We start from the raw sequence: 26289 nt of genomic DNA on the forward strand, positions 1-26289 counted from the left end.
CGGTCTGCGATAATGTCACAAAATGAAGAGCAAAGTAAAGCTGAAGAAAGGAAAATTGGCAAGTCATTTTTCCTCTGAGTCATACAAAGCAGCCTTGTCCTATTTTTATGACTTCGTCAATAACAGTCATGTGGATTTCCTTCCAGATAAAAGTTCTCGAGCGAAGGTTTTGTACCAAGCAAAAAGCGACGAGATATACAGAAAAATTGTGAATTTTTTATTGGACGTTGCAAGGGTCCTAGCGAGAGGATCCTATTTACGCACAGTTCCTGAGGACGAGTTCATCGATTTACTAGATTGCACGTACCACTTCAAGAACGATGAAAATTATTTCCAAACATTGTTTTTTGGTAATTACAAAGGCACTATATGTAGCAATTTTCTTTTAAGTGAGCCATTAAGCAAGTCTCTATGATGGTTTAGTACCCCGCTAGCTGCGGAGAAGGAGAAACAGAAAAAAAAGATGCTTTCAATACAGAATTTCGTAATTACAGCCATTTTCCTTGTTTTTCAAGCCGATGGATGTTCCTTGTTGTTTAAGCCAATGGCCTGTAGGTTTCCTTTAGAAGGTTTTTCGGATCAAGGGTTCTAGTGGTGTACTTTGTGTTTTGATCTGATATTATATTCAGGAGCTTCCGGAGTATAGTGCTATTAAGTAACTATAAAAAAAAATGAAGCACAGGGGTGGAAAATAAAAACGACCAGTAGCCAGTCTCGCTGCTTTAATATAGGACATACTAAAATAGAAAATAGCTATTAAATAGAAATAAGAAGGCATTTTTCAACCCCTAATTGGTGCGCCTGCATGCAATCCCAGAAAAACAAACCATAAACGATTAATCTCTTGTACGTAAAAGTTTACAGGGTTTTTCTTTAGTTTTACGGCTTTACGTCGAACTGATTTAAATGCAAAAAAACTAAAACTTTAGAATCGTCCTAGCATTGTTTTCCTAACCCCCCGTTGCAAGCCTTAAAAAACAATTTTACATAATAAAATTCTTTGACATCAAAGCCAAATGTATATCCATGAAAACAGGTCCTAATTGCATGCAATGAGAAACACATTGCCATAGACAGAATAAAATTAGGGTTGTAAATGGGGAACATCTTATCACAAGCACACATCGTATCACAAGCTCATAATAATGAATCGGACGACAAAATATAAAATGGAGTTCTCAAACGCCAACACATGAATTGACACAAAATTGAGTTCAAAAACCTTGAAGCTAAACCCGTTTGGAGAAACTTGATGGAGATTTAATATCATGTCATTGCATCATTGGTTTACAGCATGAACAAGTAATGAAAATGCATGTCCAATCTGTTTTTGAATGCATATTTAGATTGTTAGAAAATTGTGATAAAATTTCTTAGTATCTTGCAAAATATTATAATTTCAAGTTTAGCAATGAAAGCTTAAGAAAAGCTAATTGAAAAAAAAATATATATATAGCTTTATCCTTATTGATGTTAAGGACCTTCTCCCTGACTTCTGCTGAAGAAAGTCGATGAACTCGTCCTCAGAATAGGTAAATTTGTATGGTTTATATTGGGTATCAAGAGCTGCCACATATCTCGCTAAAAGTTGAACAGTTTGAACAAAGTCACCGCTTTGTTCTTCGGTTCTCCTAAAGACAATGCCCTGTCTCGCTAGGATCCTTACAACGTCCATTCCTGACCCCCCCTCGCCCCAACATGCAAAAATCCTCTCTGGAAACGCCTGTATGCTTCCCCAATAACCAATGCTATACGTTACAATGGGCAAAGTTCATAACTTTCAGCTCTTCCTCCGGGAACCGTGGGGGAATAAGTCATCCTCAAAGACATAGCTATTAGATTTTTCGACTATGCTGAGCAAAATGGCTATCTTTAATTTTGATCCAGTGACTGGGGGAAGAATGAGCGTGGGGGCCTAGTTGCCCTCCAATTTTTTGGTCACTTATAAATGCACTAGAGCTTTTAATTTTTGTTCGAATGAGCCCTCTCGCGATATTCCAGGACCACTGGATCGATACGATCTCCCCTGGGGAGAGAATAAACAAAAATAAAAAAACAAATAAACACGCATCCGTGGTCTGTCTTCTGGCAAAAAATACAAAATTCCACATTTTTGCAGATAAGAGCATGAAACCTCTACACTAGGGTTCTCTGATATGCTTGATCTGATGGTGTGATTTCATTAAGATTCTATGACATTTAGAGGATGTTTCCCTTTTTTCGAAAATAAGGCAAATTTTCCCAGACTCGTAGCTTTCGATGGTTTAAACTAAAATTGATGAAACTAATATGTTTAAAATCAGCATAAAAATCTGATTCTTTTAATATATCTATTGGTATCGAATTCTGTTTTTTAGACTTTTAGTTACTATCGAGCCGGGTCGCTCCTTACTTACAGTTCGTTACCACGAACTATTTTGTATTAGAAAGTTGAAAATCCGGGGATAATGAAAGCACTAAATTTAAGAAAATCAATTACGATAGAAGTATGCCAGCAAGTAGAACTTTTTCTGTTAAACTGCTAGTAAAAATTTAGCATTTATTGTAACGGTTCACAAATACATGAATACTTTTTCAGATACATTGATCTGCACTGATCTCATCTATCTCACCCGATTTGTTATTTTATCTCAGCCAGTTAGGTAGTACCAATTTGATAAAGAAAAAGACAGTTCTCAATAGCTTGGAAACATTTATTTATACAGCAACATGGAACATAAATCAAAGCAAGCAAAAAAGGAAGCAAAACACAAAATAATTTATTTTATGTGTATAAACAATACCGATACTAATAACCATGGTTACAGGTACAGTAACTAACATTTATCAGTATGGAGGGGTTGGGGGAAGATCTGAAATATTACGGAGGGAGTCGGAAAGAGTAAATTATAACTCTAATGTATAATTAGAAAACAAAACTGTAAACAACCAAAAGAAATTCCAACCGCCACATAAAAAATTAAATGAATACTAAAAAAAAGCCTGTCATGTTCATTGACAGCTCTTTTTGTTAAAGTAGTATCGCAGAACTCTTTTTATAAAAAAATCAAAAATAAAGACAATGAAAAAAAAAAAGAATTTGCGCGTGCACTGTCTGGCAAAACCCCTACAATTGATAGAGAAAACGAGTTGGTCACCCATGCAGTTAATTCAAACGTTAACTAAAAACAAAACAACGAAAAAGTTTGCACCAGTGGTGCTGCATTACATTTCCTATTGACACATAAACTTGAACACTTTTTTTATTCAGTGGTTTGAATAAATAGCTTAATAATTCAAGTCCGAAAATTTTGTAGAAATAATGTAAAAACCACGAGGTTGAAGAAAGGTAGTGTAGCCTCAACAAGTGCGATATAAACAAAAAGAGTTCCGAAAACCCGACTTGGAAGCAGAGCATCACACCCACGAAGTAGACCAGGATCAAAATGCCTGGGAAGCAATTTTGGCCACACAAACTCCAGCTTTTTTCTCGTGGCTATTGCAAAAAAAAATTGGCCATGGAAAGTGCCATTCACCTCTATCACCTCTAAGGATTCTATCTTGCTAAAGGAAGATTTTTTTTTTTTGTACTTAAAGACAGTTTTACAACTGAATTATCATTTTCTATGAAATAAGATGGATAGATTCCAAGAAATTTTCAAAATAAAAGAAAAAAGTAATTATTGAAGTATGCCGTTTGTGCAGTAGTAGAAGATAGCTGAGTAATCCTTAAGCAATCACAATAAACGTCCACGGCAATTATCAGCGCCACAATGGCAAGTCAAATGCTTGTTGGGCACATTACCAATTTCATACTGGTAATCCCATGTCAGTTCTGAGCCAGCGGGAATGTAACAATTTGCGAAAAAAGCAACCCACGGGAACCTTAGGTCGTGAGTGTCGACGAATACATTCTGAACAAAGACGTTGGGATCGCAGGAGTGGTTCAGATATCTTCCGATGTTTCCCACAGATTTCGCATCAATTGTGTATGGCAGTTCATCGTCTCCAAAGTATTTTCTTGTTTTCTTCCTCTCTTCCACACTTGCAATAACTACTTCTGCTTGTTTTGACGTTGAAGGCTCTTTCTTTGCAGAAGATTTTGAATTTGAAGGTTTTTCACTCGTAGGAGGGTTTCTTTTCCTTAACGTTTTTTTAAACATCGGGAGTTGCGTTATGAATTTCTTCTTCGTCGTTGGTTTCTCCTTCTTCTTTATTTGCTCAGTCTTCTTTTCAACTTTCTTCCTCCGTTTTGTACCAAATAAGCCCTTAGGCCTTTTTTTCTTCTTCCCGTTATCAGAATAGACATCACTAAAACACAAAGGAAAGTCGTTATTCCAGAGGCAATTACTATTATATGAATCATTGAGGAATATTTAGAAAAAGAAAATTTCATTTTATTTAGCATAAATTATTCCTTTTTTGGAACATCTTAATTATATCTAAGATGTCCAGTGGTTTCCTCATCTGGATCCGTGTGCATTAATTACAATAATCCTATAAAAAACTTACCAAACTTCAAAGTTTTACGATACCAAAGACGTAAGAACATTACCTTAATATCAAATACAAGTTTAAGCTTTGTACATTTTGGCAGTGGTAAGATTTGCAATTTTTGTGTGTCTTGTGTCTATAAAAGTAGGAAAAATTGTGTCAGGAATTTAGTGCTTGTGTTAATTGAATTCCCTTGTGTATCTCTAACTCGCGGACGTACCCTATACAAGCACCATTACAGCATATGAGAAAAAAAAAGGCAAATTAGTACTAAAAAGTTCACTGATCAGCAAAAATAGAGCATACCGCATACTTGATTAAAAAAAAATAAATAAAAAAAACAATCAATTTATGAAAATATAATATTTTTTAGTTAACAAGCATCAACATGAATTTCCATAAATTATTCATACGGTTTTCAATTAAGCAATAATAAAACTCAGCATAAAAAGTGACAGTCTATGAAGGTGGTGGCAATCACATGTACAGGAGACTTTTTATCCCTTCATTTTTTAATGCCGCTTTTCGCTTTTCTTTGAAAAACTAGTTTTAAAAGACAAGGAAAATGGTGCAAGGTCTGCAATTTCATCTAAATGAGTCGAAACTACTTCTCGCGAAACCAAAGAAAGGACATAAGTTCATTAAACAAGATTAGCTTACAATCGGAAATAATTGGCTTGTCTAAACATATCAATAGATTGTGAGATAAAAATCTTGATATATTCCGATAGATCAGTAGGTATGAAAGCCTAGACCTGGCCGCATCGTATTTCGACGTGTTTACCGAATATCTTGAACCAGAAGTAAAACTAATTTATCTAGTAGAGAAACGATTTTACCGAAGCTTGCAAAATCTATTACAGAGAGATCCATCTGCAGGAAATCACACAAGGAAAATTTCACTTTACCATGCATAATTTTGAGTGCCTTGCCATTTGTTAGCTTTCGCTTTAAAAAAAAAAACAAAAAAACGAAACTAGTCTATTAAACTGGTTTATTATTATTGTTAATAAATTTATTATTATTATAAACATATTAATATTTATGAATATAATTTCAATAGTTTATTACTAAACTGATCTATTATTATTTACTGATTCATTACAAGCTTAACCCTATTATTCATGTGAAAAACTGTTGGTGACTTGGTCTATTTTTATAACAAAGGTTCTACCATATAAAAAACGAAGTTAAGCAGAAGTTTAACCAGTTTTAAATGCGAGAGTTAACCAGGTCAAATATGAAAGACAAAGACATATATAGCAACTTATATGAGTGGGAGGGGATGTCAATTATTTAAGCGTATCGTTTTTGGATGACCTCAGACATCATCCGCATCTGTTTGGGGGAAGTCCCCTCTCATCATCCTAAATATATAACAAAAAATTTCAGAATAAAGTTATGAAGCGTCATTTGACATGTCATATAGCATCTTGTCAATTATTAAGACTATGTTAAACTGAAAAACAAAAATTCTAAATCAATAAAAAAAACACAACTATTTTGTATTTTACAAAAACTATCAGCTTAGAAAAAAAAATCTTGTTATACTAGTATGTTCCCTAAAAATAACGGTTAGTTGCCAAAAATTTAAACAAATTTTGGATGATACGACTGTTTGTTTTTCTTATTGAATTTTGATTGAGCTCATGCTGTAATCTACTCCAACACACCCAAAATACTAAGAATCAGAAAAAACAGAAGTAAACCCTAAAGTCATTTTACACCTCTCAAACGAGATGGATGGTATTTTAAAATCACAACCAACAATGGGTCTCTTGTTTTCATTTTCTGCCTCTTATTTTAAAGGTTAATCAATTTGGTCGATGAAACCCTCGTATAACATGTTTCAAACCAGAAAAACATCGGGTTATGTGTGCAAAACGTAGAGTTGAACTTTTTGCAATAAAAGGAATAGTTAGTAGCATTTTAAAGGAGAAAGAACAATTTGACATACAAATCCTTTTCCTCGTCTTACCTGGGAACATTCGGCTCATAACCATCTTTTACCGTTTTTGCAATAAAAGGAATAGTTAGTAACATTTTAAAGAAGAAAGAACAACTTGACTTACGGATCCTTTTCCTCGTCGTCACTAGGAACATTCGACTCATAACCATCTTTTGCCGTTTGTGCAACTTCAATGAAATCCAAATCTGCAAAATACTCATCACCAGCCATTTTTCCAGCCATATTGGCTTCATCATCGGCCAGCAGTTGGCCAACATAAATTGAAATGAATGAGCCAGGAGGTAAGTCATCCAAGGTGCGAATTCCCCATCCTCGCTTGTTAGTTTTAAACAACTACAAAACGGAGAGAAAAAGCTAGATGGTAACTATAAAAAGCATAACATAAAAAAGAAAAAAAGCTGCAAATGACAGAGTCTTAAAGGATGAAAATTCCGAAGCTAAGGAAAAAAAAAGGAAAGCTTGACTCTACCGAATCATGACTGTAACCCTTATATCTTTACTAATGATTGTTTTAATGGCTTATAAAGTAATTCTCACACCAAGATAATCAGCTTGGACAAAAAAGAAGAAAGTTTTAATCCCTGTTTACATAACTCAAATAAACAAAATAGATATAATATAATATTTCTTTCCACACTGACATTACCTTCGCTACTGTTGCTTCTTTATGTGTTTATGAATTTTAATTTGTCATAATATGCATGTTTATTACTTTTTCAAGAACTCTGCCACTTTCCCACATAAATTAGCCAAGGTTTTTATTGTTAGAAGGTTTTTTGTCAAGAAATTTTTTTTCTTCACTCGAAGAATTCTTTTTTGCTTTCGTAAATCAAGGAATGATATACTAAGCCCAGATATTCCACACTTTCGCATAATTTCTTGAATAGGCGACATGGGTACAAAATATCAGACTCGTTGATAGGGCTAAGATATTAAATCTTCTTAATGGAATGTGAAATCCAAATAAACTGTCGATATACATTAATTTCGAAAAAATCCGTTTTATTTGCTGTAGGCATATGTAAGTCAGCTGTATTATGTGAGCATTGGGGGTCCAATGGGCTGCTGAATTGACATATAAAATAGATATTAGCACGCGGTTACAATGAAGAATATCAGGCCTTACAGTACAAATTAATTTACGCATTAGATGAGACGATATCTCCTCACCAGTAATGGGGGTACTTCATGGCTATAAGTGGCCCCATAATACCCGATACTGGATGAATAATTTAATGTTACCACTTTACCAAAAGACAAAGTAAGAAAGTCTAAAAAATTCTCTACATAGAAATGGTGCAAGCATGCCCAAGAACAGCGTTGCCTAATTGGCCTTGGACTCGATACCCTACCCTGCTTCGTACATATGTACATTTTACACATTTTCAACTCATGATAATTCAGGGATCATTCAGGGAATTTTTCTAAATGATTGAATAGTGCTAATCATTAAAACTTCACTGTACCAATGTAAATAAATTACACACACACACACACACACATATATATATATATATATATATATATATATATATATATATATATATATATATATATATATATATATATATATATATATAAATATGAAACTGATAGCGAATTCAAAATACTCTCAAAAAATTTGTTTTTTTGATTACATATATTTGATAAATTTGTTTACATATATTGAACGTTTTGATTATAGCGTATAACGTCAGCAACAAGACAATCAAATTACGTTAAACGAAGTATAAAGACCACGCAGACGATGAGTGAATCTGGATTTTCTGCATCGTAAACCAATCAATTCAGATTTAGCTTTAACCCACGTGACGTCGAGTTTTGGAGCAGAGTTTCAAAATCCCTGTATCCGTCAGAGTGCAAAACAAAAAAAGAAAGAGAGGCACGGAAAGCAACAGTAGGCGCGGATTAAGTAAATATTGGCACATAAAACATAGTATGTAGAAGGTTGGCCACCCCAGATCTAAAGTCATGGAGTGGAATTTTTGGATATTTATCTTTCAGGGAAGCATACAGACTGACCACTAATCTCATTACGACAACCCCTGCGACGACAGATGCTGTTATTGCTACATCACTTAGGCGGTTAAGCAAATATTGGTGCATAGTACATAGTAGGCAGAAGGTTGGCAACCCCAGCTCTAAAGTTATTAAGTGCAATTTTTGGATATTTACCTTTAAAAAAAAGCATCAAGACTGACCACTAATCTTATCACAACAACTCCTACAACGACTGATGCTGTTACTGCTACATCAGCAACACTACATGACTAGGACGGGTTAAGCAAATATTGGCGCACAGCACATAGTAGGTAGAAGGTTGACAACCCCAGATCTAAAGTTATGAAGTGGAATTTTAGAATATTTATCTTTAAAAAAAAGCATCAAGACTGACCACTAATCTTATCACGACAACTCCTACAACGACTGATGTTGTTATTGCTACATCACTTAGGCGGTTAAGCAAATATCGGTGCATAGTACATAGTAGGCAGAAGGTTGGCAACCCCAGCTCTAAAGTTATTAAGTGCAATTTTTGGATATTTACCTTTAAAAAAAAGCATCAAGACTGACCACTAATCTTATCACAACAACTCCTACAACGACTGATGCTGTTACTGCTACATCAGCAACACTACATGACTAGGACGGGTTAAGCAAATATTGGCGCACAGCACATAGTAGGTAGAAGGTTGACAACCCCAGATCTAAAGTTATGAAGTGGAATTTTAGAATATTTATCTTTAAAAAAAAGCATCAAGACTGACCACTAATCTTATCACGACAACTCCTACAACGACTGATGTTGTTACTGCTACATCACCAACACTACATGACTAGGACGGGTTAAGCAAATATTGGCGCACAGCACATAGTAGGTAGAAGGTTGACAACCCCAGATCTAAAGTTATGAAGTGGAATTTTAGGATATTTATCTTTCAGGAAAGCATCCAGACTGACCACTAATCTCATCGCAACAAATCCTACAACGACTGATCCTGTTACTGCTACATCACTAACACTAAATGACTAGGGCGAGTTAAGCAAATATTGGCGCATAGCACATAGTAGGTTGAAGGTTAGAAACCCCAGATATAAAGTTATGAAGTGGTACTTTTGAATATTTATCTTTCAGGAAAGAATCCAGACTGACCACTAATCTTATCACGACAACTCCTACAACGACTGATGATGTTACTGCTACATCTCTAACACTAAATAACTAGGGCGAGTTAAGCAAATATTTGCACATAGCACATAGTAGGTAGAAGGTTAGCAACCCCAGAGCTAAAGTTATGAAGTGGTATCTTTGGATATTTATCTTTCAGGAAAGCATCCAGACTGACCACTAATCTCATCACGACAACTCCTACAACGACTGATGCTGTTATTGCTACATCACTAACGACCAGCTGTGAAAGTACTCATGCTATAGTTATTCTATTCATAGCTGCTACTGTTTTTACAAGTGCAGGGACTCAAAAACCACTGCTATTTCTACTACAACGTTTCTTCTCAAGAAAAATCTTACCAAGACCCCCCTCCCTAGTACACCGTTTATTTTTATGTGGCTACTACTAAAAACCTTATGACTTACCATAACAACTTTTGTGACTGCTTCTGAAGCTATATTAAACTCCATGACTGTTCTTAGAGCGACCACTTCTGCCATGGCTACTACTTCAACTAGTATCACAACTAAAATAGCCACTATTACTACCCCTAGAATTATTAAGTGTGTCACAGCTACCCCCCTCCCTACCATGTACATAGACATATTACCTTTTTTTTATCAATACCGTTTGGGAGACACCAATTTTAATTTTGGTCTAAATTGGTAAACTTAATTTAATAAATTTTTATTACCTACAATTAAATCAAAGATTGCATATATTTTAATCAAATGTTTCATATAACTTTAGAATCCTCCAGCATTTCTTTAAAACTGTCAGCCCGCATTCAGTTGGCTGATATTCATGCTCACTGACTAAAACACATCCTAGCCCTAATAAAAAGACCCTGACTGTGAAAATGACTAGATATTGCCTGGGTTCAAATGGCCCAAGGAATCTTGCTTCTCCAAAATATCTAGCTACCAAACCCTGAAACGGGTCTAGATTGCTCAAGCAGTCTTACTCAACAGAACCTTTCAGCATTGTTAACACTGATCATTTTTGTATTTGTGCGATATTTTGCAACGTCAAACCAGCTTAATATGTATAGATTTGACAAACTTTGACGCTATCGAATGGGAACCATGCAAGTGCCTTTTTTCTTTGTACTTGGGATGACTCATTCAATCGCAAATTTATATTAATATTTATGATACTGGCAATTTTTCTCCATCTTGAATTCCTCTTTTACAAAGACTTTTTTTTACTATTAGTTTTTTCCTTTTTCCTATTTTTTTCTGTCTTTTACTACTGTTTTTTTTTTTTTTTTTTTTTTTTTTTTTTTTTTTTTTTTTAAGTGAAGTGATCTTGGATATCTATCATTAGTAAAGGCGTTCACTTACCAAATATCACTTACCCATAAAAACTTACTAGACTTACCTTAAACTTACCAAATATAATTAACCTATATATTTTCTTATAACTTACATTATAGACTTGATCGATGCCAAAAAGAAAGAGAAAAACAGTATCACGAAGAGAATGCCTTAACATCTTTTCTTGACCGGAACAGAAGTCACTCTGATGAGGAGCAACCAGAGAACTCAACTTTTTAAAATGAACATTTATAGTCTTTTATCTCTTATTTTTTAAACAAATATTTATAATTTATCCACATGTAAGTATAAGTACCACAACCAGTCCTACCTGCAGACGGGCACGAAGAGGGAACTGTACAACTCTGTTTAAACAAGTGTCTTTACAGGAACACCGGCTGTTACATTCATAAATGCCCGTTGAGATCTGCTCTTGTAGACGACGATTGTTGTATCCGCAATTTGTAATCCTTACACCTTCAGCTTCCTGAACACCCTGAGAAGTTAAAAAAAATGCTGTTGGTTATAACCACTTCATTTCTGTCTTGACTATAACATACCACTGATCTTTTTAGCATAGCTTTATATCTAGCCACTTATCCAGCTTATTTTCATTTTATACTTTTCCAAATTTACTAATTTATTACTGAAAAATCAGATGACGCACTGAACTTTCTTTCTAGAGCGACTTTCACACTTGGTATATATTTATTTATTATTCTTTTTTTGTTTAGCAGACAAGTTATATTAAGTATAACCTTCCCATATTAAACAAGGCCCTCCACACTCGGCTGAAGACCCCGTTAAACCATTACAATCCTCGTCTAAAATCTTCCCGATCATGACAGGTAAACCATTCAAAAACTAGAAACACTAATGAAGATTCAAGTTTTGATCAAGTAAGAAAAGCTTTCAAGGGAAAAATTATTAATGGACCATCAAAAAAATATTAATCGGTTATCCAAAAATTCCATTTTGCTGCAGTGTTGGCTTTTTCATTACGTGGCATTGCCTTTGTTACGGACAGAAATTGGCTTTGTAGGATAATATAGAAGTTAGGTTTTTAGCTTAGGTTATTATCGTAAAAGGTTCCAAGGCAAACTGTAAAAGAGTTTGCAGGGGAAAAAGAAAAAAATAAATGAATAAAGTGGCAGTCTTGACTATGTTATGCCAAATCATAGCGGATAATCATATTTTTTATGCTTGCTTTAAATTGAGCCTAAAACAGACAGGAAATGAATAATGAATATACGATTTACAGCCAATACAGCGTTTGACCCTCGGAGAACTGATTTATCTTAAGCACTTAATCTTAAACCTGAAGTCCTAAACAACTCTTAAACATTAAAAAAGTTCCAAAACTAAGATGAGTTGGTTGATTTGGCTTAAAAACTGGCAATTTTTTTTTGCTTCAATAAATTAAATGTTTAATTCTGTCTTCAACTGCAGCTCAATTAATCATCATCCAACAAGAACCAGTAAAATTCTGAAATCCAATCGCAACTCTAATGCTGCCAACGGCTTAAATGAGACAAAGCACATATTCTAAGGACTAAATTTAGACAAACATGTTAAAGTTGAAATTTTACTATATACACAACATAAATTATAATTTTATCATCTTCTTCTAATGTTGCACATAAGTTCAGTGACAAGAAAGTGTAATTTGGCTCTATTTGAATTGCCAGCTCTTGGTTGGAACCATGCCCTGTAAACCTGATGAAAAAGTTATTAAAACCTTTGATCGTCGTATCAACTTAGATTGATCAGAGCAAAAGATTATTTATTTAAGAATTAACGACGCTTCTTGACTACTATGGTCCCTGCGTCGGCCCTGCAGTGCATTCCTGCAGCGTGATTCGATCTCTGGGTCCCGTATTACCAAGCTAAGGTCAAATCCACTGCGCCACCACAGGACTCATAGCAAAAGATAATATATAGTCTGGGTTTCATACAACAAAACAATTAAAAGCTACAAGAGCTGATATTCGAAAGCACCAAGGCTTAAGTTTAACGAAAGATTACCAGACATTTTCACAAGGCTAATGCAAACCTTCAGACACTTACCAAAATGAGGCGTTTTGGGTGTGATACTGAAAGTCTTCTCCATGCCTCAATTTGTTATGTTCGCCCGTTACTCGAGTACGCGTGCCCGGTGTGGGATCCATCTGCTATCCGCACAGCGTACCTATTACGCGACATAGAGTGCGTCCAGGATTATACTCCAAACCGTTTACTCCAAACCAAACAAGAATTATACTCCAAAACCGTGACATACCCGATGATCAAGCCCTCGCTATATTAAATTTATCTCCACTTAAAGTCCGACTAGAACACCTTATTCAGCAATTTGGAAAATTCGTCATAGCCAATAAGAGCCACCGATCACTACTACCTGAACCAGCCCCTCCAAATAGCCGAACTCGGTTACAAAATAAACTTCTACCCCCTAAAGTACGAACTAATCGTTACGCCAACTCGTTTGTGCCTTTCTTCACATCAATTTTAAATGCTGAGTTGTAGTGTGTAATTTTTGTTTAAATGTATGATTTTGTAAAAAAAAAAAATTAATTTATCTGTGCTACGATAGTTTTTAATATACCGATCTCTCTCTCTCTCTCTTGATTCTTTGAAGTTTGTCTCTTACTATTCCAAATAAAAAAATTATCATAAGGATTAATGCCTTCTTAAATGAAAGCAAGAAGTAAATATACAATCATTGAGTGTTAATAGGTCAAAGAGTAGATTTGTTAATTTTGGTAAAAACCAGGTCGATGATAGAGTTAAATACTAACTCCACTTTATTTTGATTGCTTCCCCTATCCTTTGACAGGTCTTCTAGCTAAATCACGAACTAGTCTACATTAATAAATAGAGTACGAATAAAATGTCAAAAAGGAGCTCTGCAAACAAGAACTTAAAGCGTAATGTTGAATCTGTTGAATATCGATAATTACTTCTTTATAGAAGCACCATCTGTTTTTCGTATCTCATTAGCCATCCGGGAAACTATTACCTGAATTGCCAGCTATAACTGATATTTAATTAATACAATATTAATTAATATATAAATACCCAGCCAGCTATAATTACCTGAATTGTCAATTTCTGGCATTCACAATTCTCACTATCAAGGCAATCATCTTCACAAGAGCAACAAGATAAAAACTCCGGGTCCAGGTGCATCTGTGCCTTAACCCTAGCAGTAGGAAGTCGAACTGTTGAATACTCTACATAAGGTGGGCCTGTAAAGTCGATGCTGTTGATACAGCTGATTTTCATACGTTCTTTACCGTTCGTAATGTCCTCAGACTCGTATAAGACTCTCTTTGGTTTAAATTCAACACCAATCCTTACGGAGGTGTCACTTGTAAACATGTCAATTGGTAAAGTGGCGTTTGTGATACGAAGGAAGTTAAAAACTTCGTCCGTATTGCGTAATGTTCGTCCACATGGGGCTCGATAGACAACTCTATCACCTGAAATATTTGTACATAATATAAGGATAAAAATGTTTTTTAATCGTTATTACAAATAAGCTTAAAATACCACACTCCCTTTCCATTTACAACTAAATTAAAAAGAAATGAAATGGTATGTGTATATCGTCCACTAAGCTTCAAACTTTTGGTTTTCTTGTTAAGGTTTTTGAATTGTTGTAATTCCTTGCTAAAATATGTAAAATAATTTTAACAATTATCAGTTTTTTGACCATTCAGCAATTTAATGTCAACATATTTGACTATTAAAGCAACACCGATCTATTTTTTTCCCAAAATTCAGGCAAAACTTCTGACCTATCTAAATCGCTTTTTTTTAGGTAAGAATATATCAGGATGCGAGAAAAAATACACACATACATACATAATTTTTACTCACTAATAAAAATAGTAAATATATATATATATATATATATATATATATATATATATATATATATGTATATATATATATATATATAATGTAGTGTCCGTCTGTTACATTACCGTTATTACCGTTACACGAGCTGAAAAAATTTGAAAAAATTGAGGCTCTTTTTAAATTTTATTAAATTGTTTAAAATTTAAAAAACTGGTGATTGCACAAATATTTCAATATATTTTGACAATGGATTAAAGCAATTCGAAAACCTTAAAACAGAAAACCAAACCAATTTACGTCATCAATTCGATCCAAAAATGACAGAGCGTTGCCGGGACCCAGAACACAAGGGACAATTAAAGTCCATATATAGAAGCCTGCCACGTGCCATGCTTGGGCCCGGTGGCGAGGCCACCAGGACCCAGCACTGTCTGCGGTTAGAACACAGGGGACAATGAGAATCCACCCGCGGGGACCGGTGGCAAAGCTGCCGGGACCCAGCACTGTCTGTGGTTAGAACACAAGGGACAATGAGAATCCATATATAGAAGCCTGCCACGTGCCATGCTTGGGCCCGGTGGGTCCAAGCATGTATAAGCCACTTCTAAGTGAGCAATAATTCACAATTATCAAACAGTTCGTGGTAACGAACTGTAGTAAGGAGCGACCCGGCTCAATAGTAACCGAAACTCTAAAAAATTGAATTTTAGATACCAATAGTTACATCAAAAGAATCACATTTTAATGCTGATTTTAAATATATAAGTTTCATTAAGATCAGTTATACCCATCAAAAGTTACGAGCCTGAGAAAATTTGCCTCATTTTAGAAAATAGGGGGAAACACCCCCTAAAAGTCATAAGATCTTAACGAAAATCACACCATAAGATTCAGTGTATCAGAAAACCTTATTGTAGAAGTTTCAAGCTCCTATCTAGAAAAATGTGGAATTTAGCATTTTTTGCCAGAAGACAGATCACGGATGCGTGTTTATTTGTTTTTTTGTTTGTTTTATGTTTTTTTCCCAGGGGCGATCGTATCGACTGAGTGGTCCTAGAATGTCGCAAGAGGGCTCATTCTAACGGAAATTAAAAGTTCCAGTGCCCTTTTTAAGTGACCAAAAAATTGAAGGGCACCTAGCCCCCCTCCTACGCTCATTTTTTCCCAAAAGTCACCGGATTAAAATTCTGAGATAGCCATTTTATTCATCATAGTCGAAAAACCTAATAACCATGTCTTTAGGGACAACTTACTCCCCCGCAGTCCCCGTAGGAGGGGCTGCAAGTTACTAACTTTGACCTGTGTTTACATATAGTAATGGTTACTGGGAAGTGTACAGACGTTTTCAGGGGGATTTTTTTTTATTTAGGGGGGAGATTTGAGGGGGGGGGTTACGTGGGAGAATATTTCCATAAAAAATTTCCATTATTTGAAACTGAAAGTAAGGAGCAGCATTAAAACTTAAACGAATTAAAACTTAATTACACATATGAGGGGCTTACCTCCCCGTTATACCTCACTCTTTACTCTAAAGGATTTTTAAGTAATTTCAATTATTTATTGTACGGCCTTTGTGATTCAGAGCTCATTCTTAAGGAATTGGGACAAAGTTTAAGCTTTAGGGTAAAGAGCGAGGTATTGACGAGGGTTGAACCCCCTCATACACACAATAAAAACATACGAATATAGAAGTTCGTTACGTAAATTAATTCGTAAGTTACGTATATTTTTTACCAATGAAAACGTTTGTAAAAAATTAAAAGTTGTAGTTGCTTTTTTAAGTAATCAAAATATTGGAGGGCAACTAGGCCTCCTCCCTCGCTCTTTTTTTCTCAAAATCTTCCGATTAACTGCAATTATTTAATATGCAAATTTCGTTTTAGTTACTTATGTACGGAGAGCGAAGATCAAAACATGCATTAATTCAAAAACGTCCAGAAATTAAAGAAAAAAAAACACATTTTTTAAAAGAAAGTAAAGAGCAACATTAAAACTTAAAACGAACAGAAATTACTCCGTATATGAAAGGGGCTTTTCCTCCTCAACGCCCCGCTCTTTACGCTAAAGTTTCTTACTGCTTTAAAAATAGAGTTAAGAGAAAGAGTCAAACTTTATCGTAAAGAGCGGGGAGTTGAGGAGGAAAAGCCCCTTTCATTTACGGAGTAATTTCTGTTCGTTTTGAGTTTTAATGTTGCTCCTTACTTTCATTTAAAAAAACTTGTTTCTTTTTATTTAATTGCTCACTTATAAAGATGATACATACATACATACATATATATATATATATATATATATATATATATATATATATATATATATATATATATATATATATATATATATATATATATATATATATATATATATATATATATATATATATATATATATATATATCTGAAAAAAAAAAGAAATTGTAAAAATGAGGCTTTTCAAATGAACTGAAACTTTGGTTTAAAAAATTATGGTTACGATTAAATTGAAAATTTACTTTCCCAATTTACTGCTAAACTTAAGAACAAATTTGCTAGCCATTTGACAAAAAAAAAAAAAACATTTTCATATACAAAATATCCTTCTACGCTGCAAATCATGTACACATTCCACCCATATCAAGAATAAACTAAATAGTATTTCCATTTTACTTTTCAACTTAAATATCAAATTTGCCGTTAGTCTTGTGGCATTAAGACTCTGTCGCATAACAATTCTATCTCAAGTGAACTTCTCATCAATACAATACATCAATCTAAGATATCGGTAAAAAGAGAGAGAGAGAGAGAGAGAGAGAGAGAGAGAGAGAGAGAGAGAGAGAGAGAGAGAGAGAGAGAGAGAGAGAGAGAGAGAGAGAGAGAGAGAGAGAGAGAGAGAGAGAGAGAGGAGAGAGAGAGAGAGAGAGAGAGAGAGAGAGAGAGAGAGACAGAGAGAGAGAGAGAGAGAGAGAGAGAGAGAGAGAGAGAGAGAGAGAGAGAGAGAGAGAGAGAGAGAGAGAGGAGAGAGAGAGAGAGAGAGAGAGGAGAGAGAGAGAGAGAGAGAGAGAGGGAGAGAGAGAGAGAGAGAGAGAGAGAGAGAGAGGAGAGAGAGAGAGAGAGGAGAGAGAGAGAGAGAGAGAGAGAGAGAGAGAGAGAGAAATTAGTTTCCTATAGACCCGTAATAAAATGGGCGCTAAAATTTTCATTGGTTTAAGTCTGTGACAAATTATCCCTTATTCGTAATTTGAAAAGAAAAGTCAAACGATCTTCTTTTTCTAATTTAACTTGTTCTCTTTGAATGAAATTTTAATCCGCCGAAACAAGTACAAAGATTTTGGGTCACAGGATGTTTTTCAAACGGTCCCTACATTTCTCTGTGTTTCAAATCATTAAAAACAATTATTTTTTTTACTACTGGAAAAAAAAATAAAGAAAAAACATAATACAGTTTTTCAAAACTTTGTTAGTCTTTGTCTTTCCATTTTTGCGGGTGACTACAAATCTATCCCAGCCAAGCCTGATTGGAACGCAAAACTGATTTATCGTTCTGAATTCTGGATCGTCACAATCATATGGGTAGTCTTGAATGCATGATGGACCGCACCAATGAGGTTCATATTTAATTTGGGTAGGTTTCTTGAGACCCTCAACGCTTTGAACGACTCCATCATACTCAGCTGTCACCTTCTCTCGGGAAGTGGTAGTCCTGTCCAGGGCATGTTCGACTGAAATTGATGGCACTGATTAATCGCTATTGACTAGAGGTAAGACTCAAAACAAAAATTTCATAATTCATCAAAACAAATCCATTTTAGATTACCATTAAGTTTTTAACTTGTGTATATTATATGATGCTTGTCAAATCAAAAGTGAAAAATTGGAAAGACTTGTGAAGTTTGCAAATATACATGTATCCAAAAACCGAGGGGTACAAATAAGAGATTGATTTCTCAGGAGAGGAGGGAATGATTTCTCAGGAAAGAAAACTGATTTCTCAGGAGGGGTGGGCTTTTTGTTAAACAAAGTTATAATCCCCCATCTCCCACCCAACAACAATCGTCAAGAGGGTGAGTGGAATATACAGTTTATGCTCTGTTCAATATATTTGAATTTACAAAATCTACTATTTTTCAGCATACATTATTTTTTAATTTTTAAAAAATACTGGTGTTTGGATTTTCAGAGGTGACCTGGTTGTCTCCATAAAGATATCTTGGTTAAATTGGGTGTCATAGCCAGATATTGAAAGAGGAAGAAGATGAGAAAGAGACGATGAACAGATAAAAAGAAAGGACTGGACGGCGAAAGAGACAGGCTGGAGAGAAAGAGATGAGTTACAGAGAAAGAGAGACAGAGAAAGTTCCAGAAACTTATACGAGTTGCGGGGAAGATCAATCAAAAAAGTCAATAAATCCTTATTTTAGGGCATTTTGTAAATATACAAGGTAGGACAACAGGATATTTTTAATGTATGAACCATTAACATGGTTCATACAAAAATTCCTTACAATACAAAGTTTAGAGACAAAAACAGACCCTTGAATCCAAACCGAACAAATAAATCAGAGAAAAGAGTCCTAAGATGCCATACCCACACAAGCTAAACTTTCCTGTTTTTTTTTTGGTATCCCCTTAGAGTGATGTGTATCAGGTCTTTAATCCCTTTCAACTCTCCTCCTCTAGCAAGAAAAATTTCCCCATCAACTTTTTTAATTCCTTTCAAAATGCGACAGTGGGAAATTATTTGAAAATCAGGAATTACAGTGTCTTACCATTTTGGGTATCATTTGTGACATAGTGTATTTAAGATACAGGTACACAAAATGTCTTTTTAAAAGTTAAGGAAATCCAGGTAGAAAGAAGCAGAAAACCGGGGAGATAATGAGAGAATCAAATCAATGTCAACAATTTTTACCATAAGTTTGTGGGACTTTCTTCGAGGTGCTTTTTTTTGCCACGCTTCTTACATTCGGCACAACAGTGGCCACTGTCCGTCTTTGGATAATTTGGGCTCTGCTTCGTTGCGACATTTCATGGTATAGTGGTTCTAATCTCATAGAGCCTCTGTATATCCATTCAATTCTTTCTTCGGAATTTCGAAATTTAAGCAGAGCCAAAGAATAATCGACTTTTAGAACTTGTGTTTCGTACCAGTTTTCTAGAAATACAAAAGTATCAATATAAGCATACTTATAAGCAGACAATATAACTCATGGTAACTAATTTTCCGCTTGAGTGTCCAAAGAGTCGTGTTAATGAAATGTATCATTTGAATTATAGTAAAGAGTCGACATACAAAATACACAAAAATATAGCTACTATTGGTTCTGGAACGGGTGCGTCAAAAAAAAAAAAAAAAAAAAAAAAAAAAAAAAAAAAAAAAAAAAAAAAAAAAAAAAAAAAAAAAAAAAAAAAAAAAAACTAGTCTGGTGTCGGTATTTGTTTCCTGTAATGAATAAAAACCTAACAGATTTTAAGGTGTTTAGAACCAGGTGGTTTTCACAACGCCGAAACTGGACTTTACTAAAAACATATTGGACCTTAGCAAGAGTAATAACAGACAGGAAATAAGGAAAATGTTATTTCTTGCTTAAAAACTTTGAGGTCAAAGTTTTATAAAAATAATTAATGATTCAGCAATTAAAGATCTGCAACAACTGATGATTTGGTAAAGTAATTTAAAATTAATCCGCTTGATAGCGCGGGATCAAAACACAGTCAATTCTTGGTATCATCACTGTTAAACCTAGACTGACTGAGCAATATATTTCAAAAATATGACTCCGTTGAGCCGATTGGCTTTCTGCAACTGGATCTGAATCAGTCTAAATGGTGTGCGTGTAACTGAACCACCGTGTAACTGAACCACAAGCAACTAAAACCCTATAACTGAATCTCTGTATAACCGAATCCCCGTGCAATTGAACCACTGAACTCAGTTTTTGAATATTCTAAAAATGTTAGGCAATATCACTGGGCAAAACACAAGTTAGAAGTTTTATATGTTCAACCATTGTTTTTTTTTTCTTAAAGTCATGATATAAACGCCTGTCAAAATCATTCATAAAAAAGTTTTACTTTATTTTTGCACAAAAAGAAGATCTGCTCCATTAAAGCTGAATTATTTCTCTTTTTTTAGTTGTATCAGACCTTTCTGGACAGTAAATGAAAAATGTATGTGTTGAAAATATTTTACCTTTGTGGATCTAGATACCGCAATTCGATCAGATTTCTTTGAAGAGATTGCAGCTAAAAAAGATATGTGAGGGGGACTGGTTGCACACCAGCCTTTTCTCAACATTCCTTCAACATGTCCTGACAGTTTAAACTTCATACCCTCAGGTTTATACTCTCAGCTGTCCTCAACACATTACAGATGCGTCGTCTTGTATAACTGGATCCACAAAGTACCTCTTGATTTAGTTGAAAATGCTGCTAAACATTCTCCGAAGGATGTGACGACTAATACCATCAGCTATATGAGATATTGCTGGTATTTCCTTTTCACAGCCAAAAAAGGAAAAAATGTTTTTGATTGTATTTGACATTCTTCTTGACATTTCCCTAAGGTTTGACCTTTATGCTCCATGCTTTTTTTTATTTACAGGATCAAACATACCCTCTTTTCTTGATGAAAAAACACGCCTTGTATGTCAACGATAAGTCATCTCAAAATTGTCGATCGGATGCATTTAGGGAAAAAGAGGGTGGGGTGAAAGCCCTACGATCACTTTTAAATTTTAAAAAGTGCACTGGAATTTTTTATTTCTAGTTGTATAAGTCCTTTTCCCAGTTCATACAATGTTCTTTTCCATAAAAACGTTATGGGTTTACATTGAGTAGCTCGATTAACTTACAGCCCTTGCTCTAGGAGCTGCTGATGGAATTATTAACCCCAGAGGCATGGTTATCTGACCTTTAGACTATTTTGAAAAAACGATTTTTTTATGTTTTGATCGGATGCATTTGGGGGTCATTGGTGGTTAAGAGGGAGATGATGATTGTCCTCTGATTACCTTTCATTCTTTAAAATTGAACTTGAAATTACAATTTTCAGTCTAATTAGCTTTAACTTGCAATAGCCAACAAGCTTTGCCCCAAGGACTGTTTTTTTTTTTTTTTTTTTTTTTTGTTAATCAGTTTATTAATCACGCTTTATTATTCGATTGGGAATAGGAAGCTCTAGGCCCTTTTTTAAATCAAAAGCAATTGCACAGGAACCAGCCCTTCTCAGGAAAAACACCTCCTGTGAAAAATACCTCTGAAAATACCCCTGCCCCTGGAAAATGCCCCCCCCCCCCCGTGAACAATCTCTCCCAGAAAAATACCCCTTGCGTTTGGTTGGTATTCAATCACTTTCAATTTATAAAAAAGACTAGAACTGCCTGGGTATTATAACACAATTTCTACCTCCAACCTCCTCTTGTCTCTCCCTCAGAGCTAATTCTATATTTATGTGAAGGCTCAACGAGAACTGAGATGTTTTGGCATTAAAATGCACCCTTTGAGGTATCTGCCTTTCTCCCTTGCTACAAAACAATGAAAGAACCCCATTACAGAAGTTTGAGTATCTTTTTAAGTTTTGCAATTTGTCCATTGCTTAGAGATAGTGTTTGTTATTGGTAAACATACAGACATTTATCGCGCGGGAGTTTCATGAAAAGGGAGGAGGGGGAGAGTTTCTGGAGGATTTTCCCAGAGAATTACATTTATGCACGGAAGAGGAGGGAGATTTACAAATAAATTCCTTTTTTCCACTTTCCTTACCACTTCTCAACTGAACTAAATATAACACAACTAAAAAAATATTAAAATTTGGAAAACTATATTTTCCACGTGGGGGGGGGGTACTTTCTATGGGAGAGGTGGGGGTAAACGCCTAGACCTGTAGACAGTAACGAGGCGAAGGAAACCACCATTAACAGACATAAAAAAGGAGAAATAAACCTGGTTTTATGAGTTTGTGACGTCCCATTTTCTTTTTTTTTGACAACAAAACAAAGCTTTTTTTTACAAATCATCTGGACAGTCATTTATATCTTGACTTTACAAAGTAAACAAGTGCAACAAGGTTGAACATGCAAAGATTCTAACTTTTGTTTTCTCCAATGTAAGTATGGTGGCTAAGTTGCTCGAGAGTTCAGTTATACAACTATTTACCTGCATGGTGGTTCAGTTGCACGGGGATTCCGTTACACGGGGCTTTAGTTAAATGGGGTTGAGTTGTACGGGGTAAGTTGAACGAGTGCCCAGTTACATGGAGTTCAGTTGCACGAGGGTTCAGTCAAACAGAGCTTGAGTTGCACGGTGGTTCAGTTGCAATGGAACCAATCTAAATATATACGCATTTATATACATATGTCTCTGATAATTCCGATTTTTTGCCTATTCTTTGATGATTATGGACAACAATTTTTACTGAAACCTCGCAGTTTTTCTATAGTTTTCCATAATATCATATACTGAAAAAATGTATGTGCAGTTCTAATGAATCCACTCTTCTCCCCACCCAAAATACAATTTTCACATAGGATTTCTTTCAAATGGATATACCTAGTGAACCAGGCCTACGAGTAAGGCCCCCCCCCAGAAATTGAAAATACACCTTCTTATTTCTATTTTATCTTTATGCTATGTTAAAGCTGCGACCAACTAAGCGACTAGCGAGACCGGCTAACTGGTCGTTTTTATTTGTCACCCCTGTGCTTCGTTTATTTTCACGGCTATTAAATAGCACCGTCCTCCTAAGACATGGTGTCAGATTGCAACACAAAACACACTGTTAGAACCACCTTGTCCAAAAGTTCTATAAGGGAAACTTGCAGTTCATTGGCTTGAACAACAAGGAAAATCAAATGGCTTGAAAAACAAGGAAAGTGGCTGCAATCACGGTATTCTGCATGGAAAGCATCTTTTTCCCGTTCATCTTTCTCTGCAGCTAGCAGGGAACTGAAACATCAAAGAGAGCTCTTTAATAGCTCATTTTAAAGAAAATTGCTACACATAGCGCCTTTTGTAGTTGACAAAAAATAACTTTTATACGTAATTTTAATCGTTGATGCAGTGGTAGCTGCAACCTAGTAAATTGTGGTTGCTATGGTAGCTACTAATAAAGAGAATAAAAATCTATGGTTACGCCCTGTTTTAGATGTATTGGTCCAATATTGTTCCTTTTTGTCTTCATTAAAAAAATCGGACAAAACCCTTGTCTGCCCCGCCCTACACTTTCGTGAGTCAACACCACTGAACTGGTCATGTGGTTCTCCACATTATTAGATATCGATGAGAAGCCTTCTCCCACGCCCCAAAAAGTAATCGTTAAAAGAAAATAAATACATTCGAAAATTTCATTTCCTATAGTCCCAAGAGCATACCTTTAGTGTGACTAAAGAAATTGCTTTGTTCCTATCCTTACGGGCACGGATCAAGATTCGTAGGAGCAGAAATCATGGGATGATTTTTTTTTTCATGATTTATTCTCTGTTCCTACCGGAAAAACAAGCGTTAGTTTCGATGGGAGGTAGTTAGATTTTTTCGTTTACTGCGTGCTTACTACAAAAAAAATAAGTACTTTCAGTCGCAGTTTTTCCCTTGTTTGCTACTCACGCGTATCTATCTAGTGAACACGAAAATGACAAGTAAAAAATAACAGAAAATCTTACGGTTGTGTTTAGCTCTAACAGTATCCCCAGGCTTGAGCCTGACCATTGGTCTCTCTGGAAACTGGCAAAGATAAGTCTTAATAAACCCAAGAGCTGAGGGATCCACATCCTCCCAAACGCGCTCAGACTGATCACAGACGACTCGGAGATCATTGCATGACGAGTACTGTGCATATCCATCATCGAAGAAAATTAAGTATCTGAAAATGGTCCAGAATGTAACATAACCAGAATAAGGTACATGACATCTATTCTCCTGTGTCATAAATCACTAAGTTGTAACACATATAGTGTATCACTTACTGTTTATGCCTAATCTCAAAGGTGAGGTTAGTTACAAACTGCAATCGATCAATCCTCACAACCAAAATAAAACAGTATTTATAAAACATTTTGAAACACTCAACATTGGTTAAATTTCTCTAACAGATCTTTATCCTCTCGTCAAACCTGCAGAAGCAAGATTACTCAATAGGATTCCAGGAAGACTAACCATAATTAGAACTAAAAATGATTCAGTAATAAAAGTTACATCAAACTATTATCTACTTAGAAAAAAAGGGGGAATTCACCAGCTGAGAAATCTATTGATGCCACATTTCAATGTAGCAGGAATAATCATAACAGATAACACGAAATTCTACATTAAAGAAGCTACATTTAACAAATTTCATTTGTATTTACTAGGTACAGATGCGCTTAAGTTACGGGTGGTATTTCAATCAGAGATGCGACCGCTGCACCATGATTTAATTATGAAGATGTCTATAAAATAGCTTGCAATGGAGTCTATAAACTACAATTCCTCAAAGGCACTAGGCCAAGTGGCAACTGAAACGGAAAATAGCCAGAAAACGAAAATAAAGATGGGGGGAGCGGAAATCCCTTGCAAACATTTAAGCTGGACCTCAAGGTACGGGCTGATTTCAGATGGTTAAATATCGCCGACATAGCCACCAAGGGTATGGAAACAATGTAAGAGTAAGTAAGTGAGTAAGTAAGTATGACGGCACAAGACCCTCAAGGTCCAAACAGACGGTGCTGATCTCCGTTTCGTGGCCCTTCAGCCAGGAAGTGCAATGGATGTTGAGGGCCAGCCATCCTGTGCCTTCGCACACCCTTCCTGCCTACCTTCCTCAGATTTCTCCAGATGCCCATTTAGAGCTGGGTCGACTCTGGCTGAGCTTACAGAGTCATGACACCCGTCCTAAATCAAATAACCAGCCACACCAGGGATCGAACGCGTGCACCTCGGACAAAAGATTCCCAACACAAGTATGAAAATAACGGTATTCAACATAATCCCAGTTGCTGTTGGCATCAGGCACATTCTGGTGCCGGCAAAAAAAAAAAAAAAAAAAAAAAAAAAAAAAAACAATTTAGAAACGGAACTTACTGAGAATGGTAAATCACCACGAACCTAGAAATCTCACCTGAATTGGTTTACAGCTCTTGGACTTTCCGCAACAATCCCGGCATAAAACCCCACATCTACAGCATTCTCGTCTTTGTAGTTGGCGATGACACGGACTCCACGTCGAACAATAACAGCAGCTGGTGCAATATATGCTAAATGCTTTAGACTAAACAGTTTTCTGATAGATCCACAAGAAACTTGATAAAGTGTCTAAAAATCAAGAAGAAAAACATTACCAAAGTTGATTTTATTTTTGCTAACGCCATGAAAGAAAAAGACAATGCTGGGAAAATCATTTTGTACTAAAAGTTCGTAGATTAAAGTTAATGAATGTAATTAGGACCTACAACATAAAGCTAATCAGGCGCGGTATTTTGGAACTTCATCTGTACTGGCAATAAAGAGTACGAGAGACCAATATGAATCTAGCTCTAAATATACTAGTC

At 35.4% G+C, this 26289-nt stretch overlaps 1 protein-coding gene across 4 annotated transcripts in view; it reads right to left on the reverse strand.

Annotated features, from left to right (window-relative positions):
- Positions 1 to 2672: 2672 nt before the first annotated feature.
- LOC136034810 (histone-lysine N-methyltransferase SETDB1-like) overlaps positions 2673 to 26289 on the reverse strand; it is a 65897-nt gene continuing 42280 nt past the window's right edge. For all 4 annotated transcript variants that reach the window (XM_065716234.1, XM_065716236.1, XM_065716233.1 and 1 more), the window contains 8 exons: positions 25860 to 26053; positions 24427 to 24626; positions 19680 to 19922; positions 18211 to 18489; positions 14025 to 14410; positions 11263 to 11427; positions 6546 to 6775; positions 2673 to 4290 (listed from right to left, as the gene is read on the reverse strand). In XM_065716234.1, the coding sequence (XP_065572306.1) occupies positions 3717 to 4290; positions 6546 to 6775; positions 11263 to 11427; positions 14025 to 14410; positions 18211 to 18489; positions 19680 to 19922; positions 24427 to 24626; positions 25860 to 26053 (2271 nt within the window). In that variant the 3' untranslated portion in view covers positions 2673 to 3716. The remainder of the gene's footprint in view (positions 4291 to 6545; positions 6776 to 11262; positions 11428 to 14024; positions 14411 to 18210; positions 18490 to 19679; positions 19923 to 24426; positions 24627 to 25859; positions 26054 to 26289) is intronic.

Source organism: Artemia franciscana, chromosome 13 (assembly GCF_032884065.1).
Source record: "Artemia franciscana chromosome 13, ASM3288406v1, whole genome shotgun sequence".
NCBI classification, from domain to species: Eukaryota; Metazoa; Arthropoda; class Branchiopoda; order Anostraca; family Artemiidae; genus Artemia; species Artemia franciscana.